This window comes from Zonotrichia leucophrys, chromosome 14 (assembly GCF_028769735.1).
Source record: "Zonotrichia leucophrys gambelii isolate GWCS_2022_RI chromosome 14, RI_Zleu_2.0, whole genome shotgun sequence".
Classification (NCBI taxonomy): Eukaryota; Metazoa; Chordata; class Aves; order Passeriformes; family Passerellidae; genus Zonotrichia; species Zonotrichia leucophrys.
Window position 1 is genome coordinate 3493240 of NC_088184.1, and position 16946 is coordinate 3510185.

A 16946-nucleotide genomic window follows, 5' to 3' on the forward strand; every position below is an offset into this window, starting at 1 on the left:
CTATATCCCCAACAGTTCTTGTTTCACAGTGATGGAAGCAGAGTCCGTGGGCTCTGGTAGCAGGAAGGGAAGGTGAGGATGCTCTGGACAGGGAGGTGATGCTCTGTGGTGTCACCAGGGAGCTGAGGAGCACTCAGCTGTTTGCTCAGGGCACTGAAAGCAGAGCCACTGTTTAGCCTGTAACAACTGCTAATTCTCCACAGCAGTGAAATATTTATATTTTGAGTCATGACTCTGTCATGTCAGACTGGAAGCAGTCCCTACAGAAGAGATTTATATGCAGGTAATACAGCAAAGACTGGACAGGAATATTCTGGTCTTTTTTTTCTGAAAGACTCCATGTAATGCTTGTTAATTTTACAGTAATAAAAGAGATACCAATTCTAAATAAGTGAACTTCACAGTCATATAATTGGTCCCAGTAATGTAACAATAGCCTTACATTGATTATTTTCTGAAGTCAGCCCCAGAAACTTCATCATATCTTGTCTAAGCAGAACAATGCAAGGTGGGTGGTGGATTGCTATAGCAGAATATTAGTGCTTAGATTGGAACAGCCCTGCACAAATATATATTAAAAAAAAATAAATATATATATAAATTATATTATCTATTCTATAATATAGTAAATTATAATATATTATAATATTATAGTAACATTATTTACAATATTTTATATATAAATATATATTACAGATAAATGTATATTATATATCAATATATATAAATATTATATATATATATATATATATATATATAAATATATATATATATAATATATGCCAGAGAATCACATGAAAAGTATATTTTGTGAGGAGCATCCTGCAACAGTGATCAGGCAGGTAACAGATTTAAAATATAATAATTGAATTAAAATTCTGTAGCATAAGGAATATTTCTGTGCCTGGGGGAACAAATAATGTGGATATATCCTGCAGCTGATCTTTTGCCTTTAAATCCACTTAATGAAAATGTTGGCTAGTTGGTGAATTAACCATTTCCTGATGGAATGCAACGGGAGAATATTCCTGTGAGTTTTCCATCATTGTTCAGGATTCTGAAGCTTCTTCTTGGCACATGGAAAAGATAATTTGATAATTTTCCATTTAAAAAGCTCCTCGTGTTTCTTGCACTCTCTTTCTGCTGTGCATCTGCAGGTAGTGGTTGTTTCTTTCAGTTTTGGTTGGTGAAATCAGGAATCATTGGAAGCATTTTCCCAGGCTGTTTGGAGGAGAGATAAACCCAGCTGGGTTTCTGAGCTTCTGGCAAAGAGAAACTTTTGATTTCTTATCTGAACTCAGCTGCAGTGTCACTGGGCTGTACCAAGGGCTGGTTTGAGATCCCTGGGGACCTCTGCTGCTGTTCCTCTGCTCTGTTCCAGCGCAAGGGCAAACCCTGTGATGGTTATCACTGCTCTGCAGATTCTGCTCCTGATTGTCTCCTAATGCTCCCAGATAAATGTTCCTGAGTGACTTGTAGGTGACTGAAATCTCCTGCCTCAGTAAACCTAAAGTAATTCTGCTCAGGAGATAATGGGCAATGTCAGACAGGCTCATCTGTGCCCTTTGTGATTACATTTTGAAAGTATTTATTTAACTCTCCACTTGTTTTGTCTTTTTCTTCACCTTGATTTCACAGCAGATCCTGCAATAATTTACCCACTTCATGGACTGCTGGAGGATTAGGGAATACAGAATCATTCAGCTGAGCAGGAGTAGTTAGGAATATTCTGGGTTTCTTTTACAAGGCTTCATTGTTCAGGATTCTGAAGCTGCATCTTGGCACGTGGAAAAGATAATTTCACATTAAAACCTTCCCCCCTTGTGTGTTTTAAACTGCTCTTCCTGCTGTGCATCTGAAGTTAGTGGTTGTTTCTGTTCCTTCAACTCAAACAAATAAACCCTTTTTAAAAAGTTGCTCTTTTCTTGTGTTTCTAATCTTTTGAGCCCTTGGACAGCCATGCTAGGCTTCTGTTTGTTTTTCTACTGTGGAATCTCATGCTATTAGACACATTGAACTGCAAAATGAGTATTTGTATGATTTTGGATGATATAACATTAATATGCTTATCACTCCTACTAAATCTCATCCTTGTTTCTTGACTCACTGAATCAGTATATTGGCAGCTCCTGACTCACAGCCATTATCCTTGGCTTGTGATAGTGGGATTTCACAGAGAAGTTTGCATTAAATAGGATTCAGGACCATGGATTTAAAAAATGAAATATTTTCTTCTATCCAATAAATAAATGATTTTTTTTCTGTGATTTTATATTTTCCAATTTATTTCTATGTAACCTTTGACTCACTGAGTGTTATCTGAAGGAAAAGGTCTGCATTCCTTTTTGCTAGTGCATCATCATAGGGGAATCATTACACTCTATAAATATATGAATATATCAGAGTTGATTAAATTATATTTTGATTATTTGGTGAAATGTTGTCTTCCAGGTAAAGCTGAATGCATGCAAAGTCTATATAAATATGAAAATGGCTCCACATTCCAGTGCTAACAGGGATGGTGTGTATTCCCTGCTCTAAATGATAGAACTGGGATTTGTTTTCTCTTTGGGCACAGTAGGAAGGTATTCCTGCTGTGTAGAACAAACCCCTCAGTAATTCCAGATTCATGCAATAAATGCTGGGAAGGCCTTGGACACCACCTGCTGTTGCCCACAAGGGAGAGAGAGCTCTGCTGCTGTGGCATTTCTGCATGGAGCATTGTTCTTTGTGAGCCTGGGGCTGTTCCCTCTCCTGGGTATCCTGGGTATCCTATCCTCTGTTAGGGAAGCCACAATCTGTTCCTGCTTTGAGGGTTCCTGTGTCAGACCATTCTCTGTAAATTGATTTCAGTTTGCTGTCTGCTCAGCCTTGTGCATCCTTATGTTCTCAGCCCTTTTCAGAAGCCTTCAGGACATTGTTTTATTTTCATTAGAGAAGTCTTACAGGAATATGAAGTCCCCATTTCCAGAATATCTGAATATTTGCTTCATTCAGGAACTTGTGTTGCTTGGATATTAATTGTCCAGATTATTTTCTGCTGGGGGACCCCAAGGAACAAATGAAAACCTGTCAGGAACTTCGGATTTACCAAGGCACCAGCACTGCTGTGAACTGGACATCGGAAAGGAAAAAATAGTTGTATTCTTATGGGAAAGAAGTACCACAGAGGGGAGGAACACAGTGGCCAGGCCACCTAGTCCTGGGGCTTTGGAGCTTTTCTTTCCACCCCAGAGAGGTTACAGAGTTCAAGCAAACTTTTCAGGAGAAGGACATGGATGTCCAGCCCATTTAGAGCCACCAAATACAGTCATGTGCTACTAGGAGAGCACACTAATTATATTTAAAAGAAAGATTGAATAGTTTTGACCAAAAGAGAAATAGATTTCTACTTAAAAGTGGAATAAAAGAGAATATTTCAAGTAGTTTCCCTTTTCTGAATTCTAGGATAGGGGAAAAAATATCATTATCCTATTTCCTATTTCCAGTCTCTGCCATTCCACTCTGCTTTCCAACAGAAGGAAAGATTTTCTCTTGTTCCTGCTATTTTTTTTTTGTCCTTTTCCCCTTCTCTGGAGCTCCCCTTGAGGCTGCTGACCCTTCATGGATGTGAATGCTCCCAGCAGGGAGCTGGGGCTCCCTGGATGTCCCCAGCACCTGGCAAGGCACAAACTCCTTGCAGAACCTGCAGACCCCAGGCCCCCCTGGCTTTATTTTCTGTGCAAAGCCTCGTGCTGATGATGAAGAGGAGTGATGAGGAGGGCTCTGCTCTGGGCTTGTTTGCCAGCCCCACTTGGTACCCTGCAAATCAGCTGCCCTGTACCATCCAGCACCCTGATTTATGTGAGACATCACGTACTGATGCCTTTATAGACAGCAACTTAGTGTTTCAGAGGAGTCTGCATGTTACAAAAAGGGCAGCAGGTGTTATTTAGACTAAATTGACCTTGAAATTGATTTCTTTATTTTATGACTTACTGAGGGGAGATTAATACTTTTTTTTTTCTGCAGCCTGAAACAATTTACATGGTAATAGAAGGCATAGTCAGTCAAATAAATTGCTGGAAGTAGTGGTGTTCCAAGAAAGAAAATATGGATCTTACTTGCATTGATTCTTTCTATCCCCAGGGAGTAGCTAAGACTTTTAACACTGGGGAAAGACTGCCAAAATTTATTTTTCCCATTAAAGTCAGAAGAATGGAAAGTAATGTCTGTTAGCTGACATTTAGTCCAAACTTTGAGTTTGAGGGGTGGGGAGAAGGCTGTGGCCCACATAAAATTTAGGGAGTGCTTTATTGCTATTTCTTGATTTCTCTAAGGGCAGATGGGCAGTAATGGGAATCATAAGAAACTTCTGGAAAGCCTGGCATGGACACAGCACAGCTGCCCTTGGTAACAGAACAGACCCTGAAAATAAAATAGCTTGTAAATGGTTGTTGCAATTCCATCTTCGAGTACCAAGTAGAAATCACCTCAAAATACAAATGTTAATGGAAACAAGAGACTCAAAAGAAATTACCTGGAGGAGGCACTGATAGGAACATGAAGTGTAGCTCTACAGGAGGGAGAAAGTTTTTGTTTATTGTGCTGCTGCAGCGTTGAAACTGTGTAATTTCCATTTTCCTGCAGCCTCCAAGACAAGTGCATAGTTAAATGATTTGTCAGTGGCACAATACTCTGCATAACCTGAACATGTACCAGATATTATTGTGACACATTACCTGAAAATGAGTGTGAAAGCAACTCCACAAACCAATTTTTTGTTTGCTGTAAATACAGAAATGGTGTAGAGGAAAGTGTCTTAGATGTGAAAATCATTATGATGGGAATTAATCTCCTTTGTCTATCAGAGCTGAATGCTGCTGTTGCAGCTGGAGTGAGGGAATGGTGATTTCAGCCTGTGTGATGCAGGAGGAGGAGAAGGGGGTTTGGTGGGTCCCAGTCCAAGCACCTGGAATTACTGGAGAAATTATTTGGGCTCTTGCTAACAGGTTTAGATTAATCTGGATTGTTGTTGGAATTCTCTGCCCCCCTAAAAACAACCTAAACCTGAGGAGTTTTGCTATTTTTGCTTTTATTTTCTGGTTCAATGTGCCTGGATTTTCACAGGTGGTGAGGGAGTTATTAACAGGGAGCACAGCACAAGCTTCCCAAGGAGCTGTCCCACATGCAGCACTGGCCTAAAGCTGTTTATTAATTTGTTATTACTGCTACACAGAGCTGTGCAATGCTTAGAGATTAACTGGGTTGGGGAGGAAAAAGAAGTATATTTGCAAAATAGCTGCTTAAAATGTCATATTTATTTGGAACTCGGGGCATTGCCTTCTGGAAGAGTGGTGTGAAACAAAAATGTGTTTTCTCTCTGCCTGCCTGCCTCTCCTAGGGAGTTTCCCAGGAGGAACAGCCCTGCAAAAAGGTTTGTTTGGATTGCCCCAGTCCTTCCTGAGCCCTGTGAAGCTGTGATCTCAGGGAAATGGTGCAGCCTGAGGAGCTCTGGAACCAGGAGGGAAGGAAATGGGCAGGGAATACCAAGAGCCGCACATCCATCCTGCTGCACAAAGCAGGAGCAGGGACACAAGGGAGGAGAGCGACAGGAGTGAAAACCTGAAAAGGCACCAAAAGCACAGCAATGGGTAAGGGTAGGAAGGCACTCTGAAACCATCCAGGGCTAGAATAGAGATTTGCTTGGTGGTTTTCTTCAATGTTGGTCTCAGTTTGCAGCTTCTTAGTGGACAACAGTGACTGCTGTCCTCTATGGAAGAAATGGAATTGGGCTGCAGGGGTTTGGGAGGTGATTTTGGTGGTACTTTATCTATTGACACCTTGTGAAGTTTGTTTGTTGGCACTTGCTATGGAGGAGTTGGTGTTTGCAATGGCTAAATGGAATGGATAGCGAGGGATATTCTAATTTGTGCAGTTTAGAGACTTGGAGATACTCAGGGTGAAGGATGGAGAATTACTACCAGCTCCCTGAAATATGATCTGTCTTCTGGGTCATAGCACATCTCCTATAAATAAAGGCTCTAGGAGCTTCATAAATGGAGGCATGCTTGATGATGATAATTAGAAGTTTATAGCAGTTACTCTTTGCTGTCTTGGATAGATAGGCCTCAATTTCAGCTTATCAGACTTTAATTCTCAGACAATAGGGGGAACTGTGTAGCTTGGCTTGCCATGTAAATCTGATCTTTATTGACAGGGATGCCATGACAAGAGAAGGCCAGCCCTGGCTGGCCTTTTCAAAATACAAATATGAGTGTAATGGCTGTATTCACTAGGGGAGAGGCAAGAATTTGGTGTGCTAACTCTTCCTAACATATCCTTTTAAAATCAGAACTGTTTTAGTTACTGCAGTCTTGCAGTTGAATTTATTGCTCCTGTGTTTAGACACTGTGGCATTTCTATCTCCTGTTAAAAGCCCCTCCAAGCCTCTGTTTCTGTATTATCTGCAGTAACAGCAGAGTACTCAGCTTCTTCTCCTGCCCAAGCCCCAAACTGCTTTGTGAGTTGTGGAATGCCAGCTGGGCTGTAGGAGAAGCTTCCTGAGGGGTAAAAAATGAGGGATTTTACTTTGCTTTAGGGTGCACCTAGATGGAGATGTGACACAAGAATGGTGAGGCAGCATAGCCAGGGGCCTGCCTCCTGCACAGCTTTGGGGCTGCAGGGCTTTGGAATAACGTTTACAGGACATAAACCATGGTCCCTCTGATGGAATGGAGAGTCATTTGTCATCAGGTGCTGAGAGAATTTTGAGTGGCTGGGAAACTGTCACCCAAATTTCATGTGCAGGGCTGGTCCAGGAAGTGCAATGGAGCTCTCTCCCCTGAGTTTCTGAAAGGCAGGAATCCTGTCCTTCCAACCCACTGCCTCCCAAAAGAGACATCAGGCTGCTGCCTTCCTTGGGGATCGTTACGGTGAAACCAAAAAAGTGTGTAATTCAGTCAGAAGGGTCTAAGGCACAAGATGAACAGCAATGAAAATCTCCATAATCAAATGTTTTACTAATGGCACCTCTGAGTCTAATCACACTGGTGCTCAATGTTGGTCTTTATTCCTGACATGTAAAGTGCCATCTATTATCTTTAATCTAACTATTTTTTCCCCTTTTCTCTTTTCAGGACTATAAATCTGATGTTATGACTCTGGTTTCCAGTGCCAAGAACAGTCCTCAAGGTCCAGTAAGTAAAGCATTTTGCTGAAGAGATTAGATTTTGTAACTGAGTTTAGATCATCTTTTAAATTGCTTCAGTCATCAATCACTGGCACTAACTCTTACCTGTGACACCTTGCTGCTTTTGAAGTGACTGCACTTGAATTGGCTTAAATGCTCTTTAATATGTGAATATGTAGTACAGGGAATATCTGTCTTAGCAAGGAGAGGCAAAGTGATTAGAATTGTTGTAGTTGGGTTCATTAATAGCCCCGTGGCTCTCTCTTTGTGCTATGAATTGTGTCACCTGCACTCTCAGAGGGCTCTAAGCTGTGTCCCTGCTCTGCAAAGTTAGAGGAATGGGAGGGTGGGGTATGACTGGAAACACCTCTGGAATTCCATGTTATAGTGAGGAGGGCAGGTGCAAAAAGAGAAAGCAGAAATTTGGGTGAGTTCAGAGCCGTGCAAGAGCAAAGCATTCACAAGGGCAAGGCCCCTGCTGGATGGAAACTGAGCAGGGCTGGACCAAAAGGGATCTGCCTTGTCCTGGCCTGAAGGTTGGGTATAACCTACCCTGTGTCTGTGCTGCATGCTCCATTTTCTCTATAATATCCCATTTTGGCAGGAAATGTGTGCCACAAACCAAGGTTATGCTGAGGTCTATGGATTTACAGCCCTGTCTGATTTACTGAGGGGCTGGTGATACTCAGCACAGGCTGATGTCACTCAGAGTTAATCATTCGCTGCAGTAAAGGTCCTTTAATATGTTTTTTGGTCTCTCTAAAGCAGTAATATTGTGCTACCAGGCCTTTCCAAGTGCCTCTCCTTGGATAGTGCCAGGAATTGAAATGATGTCACTGTGAACACTTAGTTTGGGTATTTCCCCCCCTCTTTTTCTGATTATCTAATCTGTATCCCCTCAGACTCGAGGTTGTAGGAGTGTGGATTTATGCCAGAATAAGGAAATACTCAGTATTTTGAATGTTTGGCAACCCCCTTCTCCCTGTTTGCAGGCATGATTAATGCTGTTTTAAACATGAGCATCAACCATTAACAGCTCCCTGAAAGGAGGAGGTGGTTGGACCCTCTCCAAATGAACACTGTCTTTCAGTTGGAAATCTCTGGCTTGGAAAGCGCTTAGTCACACCAACGGAAATACAAAAATATCTTGAAAAGTGGAAATGTATACAAGAGGTTTTTAGCTTCTCTGATGATTTGACAGGATCCTTTTTTTTACCCTGTATAGTAGGTTTTGGAAGAATATCTTTCAATAATTCTTCCTGCACTGATGCTTTTTGCTGGAACATTTTGCTACACAAAGTCACAGCCTTTCTGTTGGTTTGTCAAAAGTTAACTTTGAGAATGATGTTCTGAGAGGTGGAGGTTTATTTTTAGGAACTTGGGTTTTTTGTGCTTCATATATTTGCATGGAAATTAGGTTTGTGTCAGTTAAAAAGGAATGTTTTGAAGAATGATGTAGTGTTTCTCTGGCTGAATGTGTTCTCTGAACTAAAAAATGTTTTTACAAGTGCAGAACAAGATTTGATGAACACCTGTCATTTTGTACTGAGAGGGTGGGGGCTTTACTGAATTGCTTGGTCAAACTGTCTCAGAGAGTTCTATTTTTATTTTTCTTATTTTTCCTGTGATTGAATCCTTTTGTTGTCTGTAACAAAGTGTCCTCAGACATTGAAGTAGTGACTTAACAAACAAGATTTCAATTGTCTTCCTTGAGCCTCAGTAACTTGGACTTTAATTATTTTTTGCTCATTTTTGAGTAATGGAAAGAGTTCTAGAGACACTTTTAGGAATGCATTTTAATGTATTGAAGAGGGTTGTGATGAGAAGAGGAAAAGGTTTCCTGTTTTCCATGATATTTCTTATGCCACACCACAATGGCAAAAAAATAATGAGTTAGGAGTTGAGCTTATTGCTCTTGAAATTACACTGTCTCTGTTGTTGCTTGGAAAATTGTTTGTTGTGATGGATGAGGAGGAATACGTAGATTTTTCAAGTGTGTTGCCAGATCATTGCTTATAGAACAGTCTGGTAATAAAAGGAGAGTTGACAGATGAGAATTCAAATGGACCTGAGAACGAATTATTGAATAATACCCTAGTTCCAGGGCCTGAAAAGCTTATTTCCAGGTTTTTTTTTCCTTTTTTAAAATAATTGTTAGCTGCTTTTCCTGCTCTTAGTGACAGATTCTATATGAAAGTCTAATGCAGCTCAATCTCAGGCTGAATTCACTCCTGTGTTACATCACTGAGACTGCATGGAAAGGGCCGGAGTCACTGTGATATAAAACTCCAGCAGGGAGTCAGATCTATCAAACTTCATGTTTCCTGATAGCTGGAGCTGCCTAATAGATTGTTTGTTAAATAATTCAAGATGTTTTCATTAAGCTGAGTGATTGAGTCTTTTAAAGCCTTTCTTTTGTTCTTAAATCTCATCAGGCAGTTGGTTGTACCTGCAGAGCTAAGAAAATCTAACTGGAGGAATTATTACTGGAAGCTTTAGGAAGTTGTAAAATTAAAGACTCTGACAGACCTTGGAGGGATGGATTTGGGCTGGATCCTTGGATTTCTGTCCCTTTTTCTCCTGGTTTCCTTTAAGTGCTGCACTCTTCTATCTGCAGTTCACAGTCTTTCTTAGGCTGCTTTAAATTCTCCTTCCTGCTTATTAAAGGTTTATGTTTTCTAAAGTGCCTTTGCTTTTCCCCCAGTCCCCATTTCTCCCACTCTCGTCTATGTATTGATATTTGATAACAAATATCATGTACTGTTTTTTAATCAAGAAATGTTGGGAAGAGGTAGTGGGAGTAAAATAGAACTCTTCAGGGTAATTCAGGAGGGACAATAATGATTTTTGCTGAGAAATAAAATCGCTGCAAGAATTGCTGCCTGTGATCTGAATAGAAATGTGATAGTACCTGAAATTACTTCATCTCTACTGCTGCTTCAGGAGGGATATCTATTAGCTGGGGATAATGACTTGCAAAAAAAAAGAAAAGGTGGTTTTCTTTAAATTTCAGATTCCTATTGAATAGAATGCGTGTTAGCATCCTTTAAAAAAATATTAAATGAATCTGTCACTAGCAGGGAGAGAACAATAGAACTGAAAGCAAAAATAAGTCTTCCCTGAGCATCATCAGAGAGCATTTGGATAATGGGTTGGGTGGGAAGGGAGAAGGGAAAGTGCATTGTGCAGGCATCTCAAACAGTAACACAGAGTTGATCTAACCTGTGCCAATAAAACCAACAAATCAGGGGAATATCTGGCTAAATTTGGTTTTATTTCTCAAACTCATTTATATGGAAAATAGAGGAAACTATCTCATCTACTGAAAAATAGAGAAAATTCTTTACAGCTCTGTCATGAGGATCAGAGAGTGGTTTATGATGAATATGAGGGGAAAATTTTACTTGAGGTGCTTATTGTGGGAAGATTTTGTAAAGTTTTCCATCTCATTACTGATTTGGGAATGCAGGCAGATGAAATGTTGCTGTGTTAATGCACAGCAGATGGGAGAAGTCAGAAGCAGGTACAGAATGCTGAGTTCTGCTCCTTCCACCTCCATCTGCTCACAGGGTTTTGCTCCCATGGCTGTGTGCTATTATTCTATATATTATGGAGAATATTTCCACATTTTCTGGAAATGTCTCCTAGAAAATACTCCAGTATCATTTAAATGATGAGACAGTGTTACCATTAGTGGTTGTACAGGGAAAAATCCTCAAATTAGAAATATTACTTAGTGATGAATGAAGTTAGGACAAACCGGTTATTCCTAGATTCAAACTCCTGTAATATATTGACACCTTTTCCCTGTTCCAGCAGCCTGTACTTGTGTGTTGTTATTAAATCAGGTGCTGAATGTTGTTTATCAGAGTTAACCTTGCCTGGAGTGGTAATGGTGTGGTGTCTACAGAGCTGGAGCTGATTTATTATTTGTAGAGAAGCAGATCTCCAGGATAAGTTGACACGGTTGAAGTTTTGAGTTTTTCATTGATTAAAATTGAGTCAGGTGTCATCTTTTCTGGCAGGAGAGATGAAACTAAGAAATTGCCCTGTTCTCCTAGCCTTCCTTCATTTCACCATTAGAGATTCTTCTGTGTTTGTGCTTTAGCCAAGGAGATGGGAGATTAAATAAAATAAGAATAAACAATTTCCAATAGCAGGAAATTCAAGTGCTAACAAGCAGGTGAATCCAGAGAGCTGCTGAAATGCCAGGTATGGTTTGATACAAGATCCTTGCATGTGCTTGAATAATCATGATTCTGGTGTGGAAAGAAAAGCTGGAGTTAGACAGCAGCTAAGCACAGACACAAGACAAGTCTAAAGAAGAAATTGGGTTCTTTTAGAAGGAAATGCAGAAAAAGCAAAGGAGAAAACCAAAAGCTTTTGCTGCTGTTAGTAATGAAATTTTGGTACTTCTCAATACTGGAATTTAGTAGGCTTTCAGGGAGGGGCTTGTGAGCATTCTCACAATCCAAGAATAAAGGGATGGAGGTGAAGAAAACGCAGGAAAAGGCAGCGTCTGCACCAGAGTTACACGAAAGGTGAGCAGAAGTTGATGTTCTTCACTGCCAGCAGGACTGAGTTGGTTGCAGGGTGCAGTGTGCACCCAGAGATGGATGGGAGAGGCTGTAACAAACGGGGCACAGAAATCCATCTCATACAGCACTGCTGTCATTTCTGCTTGCACCATCCAAGTGAAACTCAAGGGGAAGTGATCACTTTGCTTTACTTGGTATTTGAATCTTAGTTTTCAGTCAGGTTTTGTGAAAATGTGCTATTGGGAGAATAAACGAATACAATTATGGATTTGTACAACAGTTTGCACAGCAAGACTCTCAACCATCAAACCAGGTCTGTTCAGTGTGCTGTGGGAATCACATCCCATTCATTTTGATGCTCTCATGTGTCTTAGAGGCAGATAAATCAATGCATCATTAATACAGAAAGTATTTATAGTTCAGATAGTATTTTTAATTTTCTTTATATTTTGCATTCTACCCATATTAACAGTGTTTGTAAAATACTAATATCCAGGATTTGAAAAGAAAACAAAACCAAGCAAACAAACTCGAAAACCTGCTTCTGGGATCCAGCAATAAAAATTTTGGAGAACTCTGAGAATCAGAATTTCTATCTATTTTATTTCTGTTTTATTTTAATTTTATTTCTATTTGATTTCTATTCTATATATTATTTCTAAACAAAATTATTACATCATATTATATTATATGATTATATTTTCACATTATATTATTAGATTATATTAGAGTACCATGTTATTATATTTATTATTATATTTACTTAGATACTTCTATTTGTTTTATTTTTATTATTATTTTTTTATAATTTAGTTTTACTTAATTTTATTTAATTTTACCTAATTTTAATTTATTTAATTTTATATAATTTTAATTCATTTTATTTAATTTTCAATAATTTATTTTATTTTATTTATACATCAGGATGAGGGATATAAATTAGGCAGTTACCCCTGCCAATGCTTCCTCTTAACAGCAGTGCTGTCATTTGTACAAATGCAGTGAGATGTGTGTTATGGGCCAGTTTTTGGGGTAAATCTTGTGAATACCAACAGGACACGATGCAGGGCAGAGGAACCAAGGCAGGAGTTGGTGTTTGCCCAGCTGAGGTCTCAACAGGGTGCTGGCCAAGCTCTGGGTGGGAATTTATAAAATTAGAGGGATTTGGGAAAGCTGCAAATGGTAGGTTTTAGAGACAGTAAAACTGTGATTAGAGTTAAGCAGTAGCCATGAGATAAGTTAGTAGAAAAATTATGTAAGAAGTAGAAAAGTAAGGACAAATAGAAGAATGACTTGTGTATTAATGCTTGTTTAGAATAACTTTTTAGGTTGTAGAAAAGTATTTTATATATGATATTAAGAAGTTTTAAGCTTAATAATGGAGTTTTGTGCCTTGTGTTTTAAGGTTCATGTGCAGGTATTGTATTTGAAATAAGCAAGCATTGTTTTAACTGAAGGTACTTGTGTTTATAGTGATTGGCTAGAGCTACTGACTACTGTCAAGGTGTTTTTGCTCTGTGTGATTGGTTAAAAAACTTTTAAAGTAAGTTGTAACATGAAGTTTTTAGTTTGCTGCTTGGGATGCAAGTTGATGGCATTTTCTTATTGACATAACCATGTAATGAGACTGATGTTGGAAAATCAAACAGCTCAAGGCAGGTTCCCAGCAGTCCCATCCCGTTGGTGATTTGTACAGAGCCCCTGGCCAGTGACACTCTGGGTGTCAGAGCCCAGGACATTCCTCTGAGTACCCTGGAGCCTCTGAGCAGGGGGCTCAGAGACCTTGGCACAGAGTCACAAACACCTGTGCCTTTGATTTTAACCCATGGAAACCATTACCAACTTTGTGTGAGGATTTACAAGCCACAAGAGTTTGAGTAAATGATAGTTGATTTGTCACGGGATGAAAAAGTAGAATTTTGGGGTATTTAGAATGGAGGTTAAAGAGGCAAGATGGAGGAATCTGGCAGTGTCCTGTCCTCCTTCTTCTTCTTCTTCTTCTTGCTCTCCATCTTCTGCAGTGATGATGATACTTTATGATTGTTTTGGAGTAGAGACAGACTGTTTAATATTTATTTACAATAATATTCCAATACCTATTACACAGGTAATAGGTATTGGAATATTATTGTAAATAAAGTATACATAGTTCTTAGTATAAAAAGCTAACACCACCCCAAGGGCAGGGAGTGTGCCTCAAACTGACGTGCAGGACACATCTCAGCAGGCCAGAGAAAGAATGTCATAGATAAGAGCAAATAAACAACCTTGAGAAGCAGAACCGAAGTCTCTGCTTCTTCTTCGGTCTCGGGGCTGGGAGAAAAAGGACTTTCCAACATCTCGGGAGTCAACACAGGCACAGAAACCCGACACCGGGGGTGCTCGGGATGCAGGAGGCACCGGGAGATGCGGAGAGCGATGCCAAGGTGCCACCTAGTGACAGCCGGCAGCAAACCGTGCCAGGGAGCCGCGCTCCTCCTGAGCGCTGCTGCTCCTCGGAGCACAGACCCAGACACAGGCATGGAACTCAGAATTTGGGTTTTTCTGAAAATGGTTTACACTACACTGGGCTTGTGTTCATGCGCGCTCAGTGCCCTGGCTCTGGGTTGCTGTGCCAGGGCAGGCACTGCCCCTGCTGCCTCCCAGGCTCCCCAAAATGTGCGTTTGGTGAGTTTGGTACAGTAGTGCTCTCACCTGGCAGAGAACAGATGTAATAATGGTGGAAGAGAAGCTTTTTTGAATACAGAACTACTTTTTTTTAACAGCCTAGATTCTTTCAAACTTGCAAGTATTTGTATGATTTTTCCTGTTTGTTGTTGAAAGAAAGGTTATCAGATTTATAAAATGTCTGGGGTTTATGTTTATCCACTGGCATGGAACTCAAAAGTTGGGTTTTTCTGAAAATGGTTTGCACTACACTGAGCTTGTGTTAAATGTGTGCTCAGTGCCCTGGCTCTGGGTTTAGGATTTTTCCTGTTCATTATTGAAATAAAGGTTATCAGATTCATAAAAGGTCTGGGATTTACTGTTGGAAATATTTTATTTACTTTTGCAGGGAAAGCACCAGTTTGACAGAGACTGAAATGAGTTACCACATGCAATGGTCTGTGTTTTTTGCTGGTAATAGATGTGGTTTGCTTGGAGAGAGTCAAATCTGGGAAAAATCCCATCTGAGGCAGTTTAATTTTGTTCCAGAACTAATCTTTATTGTGGGTTAGGTGGGAGTGTGCAGTGACAGTGTCTTGTTGGCCATATTAGCACGAGTGTGGAGGAAAATATTCCTGTCTGTATAAATGTCAGATGATAGGAGCTTTTACAGGATAGAATTTTGACATCTGAGAGTTCAAGTCAGCAAAGTCCAGCACATCTCAGGTTCCTCTGGAAAATGGCTGTAATCACCCTCTTCTTATTTACTTAGCAGAGAACAGAATGTGCTGGTTGTCAGTGCACTTCCCAAAGGGAGAGTGTGTACAGGAGGGGAGATGGCTGAAGGGGTGATTGGATAAATGTCCTCACATCACAGAGCACTTGGGTATTCTTCACATGAAACTTGTGAACACTCTGCTGGGGAAAGGTCAAAGCATTTGCTTGGAGCACTTCAGCAGGAATGTCTCAGCCCCAGGATAAAGATTTGGGGGTACCTGTTTCAATAGACACATCTGTGCTTGGATATTTGAAACAGAAATGCAAATGAGGTGCAAAAATTAAAACCAATTTGCAATTACCACACGTGGAGTATTTGGCAGTCTGACTGTATTAAGGGTGAAGACCAAACAGCTGAAAATAGTGGGATATTGATCTCCTCCCTTGGCTGTTTGTGTCCTTCCATGGGAGCTGTGAAGGAAGTATTTGTGCTGAGGGATAGATTTGCTTCTGAGGAGATGGCTAAACATCCATTTAATGCAGAATACTATTAAAAAAATGCAGGAAGAAATAAGCTCCCCAAAGCAATCTGTAGTATTGATGTTTTTAAAAAAGGAAGGGGTTATGAGAGTAATTGAAGCAATTGCAAGTTCTGCCTGTTGCTCATCAGTGTTTTCCAATTTACATCCTAAGAAAACTGCCAGTAATTTCCTGCCTAAGTAAGATGGAAAGTGTTGTTAAGAGCACAACAGTGAGAGTATTGTGCATGATGCTTTATTCCAGTGGGGCCAGATATTATGGACCTTTAAGAACTAGCAGATGTGCAAGGATCTTTATTGTGGTCCTAAATTTCCCCAGCTTAGGCCCTAGATGTAATGGCTTGTTGGAAATTTCCATTTTTGCCTTTAACAACCTCTAATAAACATTCTTCCTAAGTTTTTCTCTAAATAGGTTTTGAACCTGCACAATTTTGGGCATTTGAAGTATTTTAATTCTGTCTTTTGATCACTCAGTTGAATGGGGCTGCTCCCTCCTTGGGGAGCACATGCATTTTTTACTACTGCAATTTTTGCCACTGTTTTATTTTAAATTTATACACAACAGTGGAAGAAATCTGCTGGTTTTTCTTCTATGTATACAAAAAGCCATAGTAGAATAATTCAGAATTACAGTCTGTATCTAAGTGTCTGTTTAATGCCACATGATTTTTGATTATGTAAAAGCCACTGGAAAACCTCCCATGAGTGAGTTGCCAGTGGAATGTTTGTGGTGAGTTATAGCTGTTACTAATGCCAAATATTGTCAGAGTAAACTGTGGGTTTGATTAAACAGTTCCATAATGATGCTATCAAGGCCTCAAGCATCTGAAATATGGAAAACAAATGTGTGAAAGTACCAGTAAAGAGAGGAGTAAAACTGTGAGGCCTGAAGTAGATGTGCCAGAGCGTGGGCGTTTATTTCATCTTCATTGATAAAACACTTCATGAGCACAGCAACAAAACGTGAGTCACTGACACGAAGGCAAGGAACTGGGGTTTAGAAGAGATTGAAATCTGATCCAAGAATCCCCAAATAACAGGAATGGGTTGTGATGTTCTTTTACAATGTGGGAGAGAGCTTGAAATATACCTGCTTTGAAACTTTTTTTTTTTTTAATAAATGGGAGCAAAACTCAAATATAGCTGGGAAATTATTACCTACAACTGGGTAACAGATCTAACCCCCAAATGAATGTTTAAACCAACAACTGGTGAAACAAAGGATTAACAGGGGAGTTTCAGTAAATGGGGTGTAGAGCAGTGGGATGAGATTGAAAAGCAGAATTACCCACTTGGAGAGGGAGTTTGTCCCAGTAGGAGCAGCTCACGTGGGCT

The 16946-nt window shown here is 40.0% G+C and overlaps 1 protein-coding gene across 14 annotated transcripts in view; it reads left to right on the forward strand.

Moving 5' to 3' along the window:
• RBFOX1 (RNA binding fox-1 homolog 1) overlaps positions 1 to 16946 on the forward strand; it is a 1152005-nt gene that overhangs the window by 125428 nt on the left and 1009631 nt on the right. For all 14 annotated transcript variants that reach the window (XM_064725897.1, XM_064725899.1, XM_064725900.1 and 11 more), the window contains one exon: positions 7119 to 7178. In XM_064725897.1, coding sequence (XP_064581967.1) covers positions 7119 to 7178 — 60 coding nt within the window. The remainder of the gene's footprint in view (positions 1 to 7118; positions 7179 to 16946) is intronic.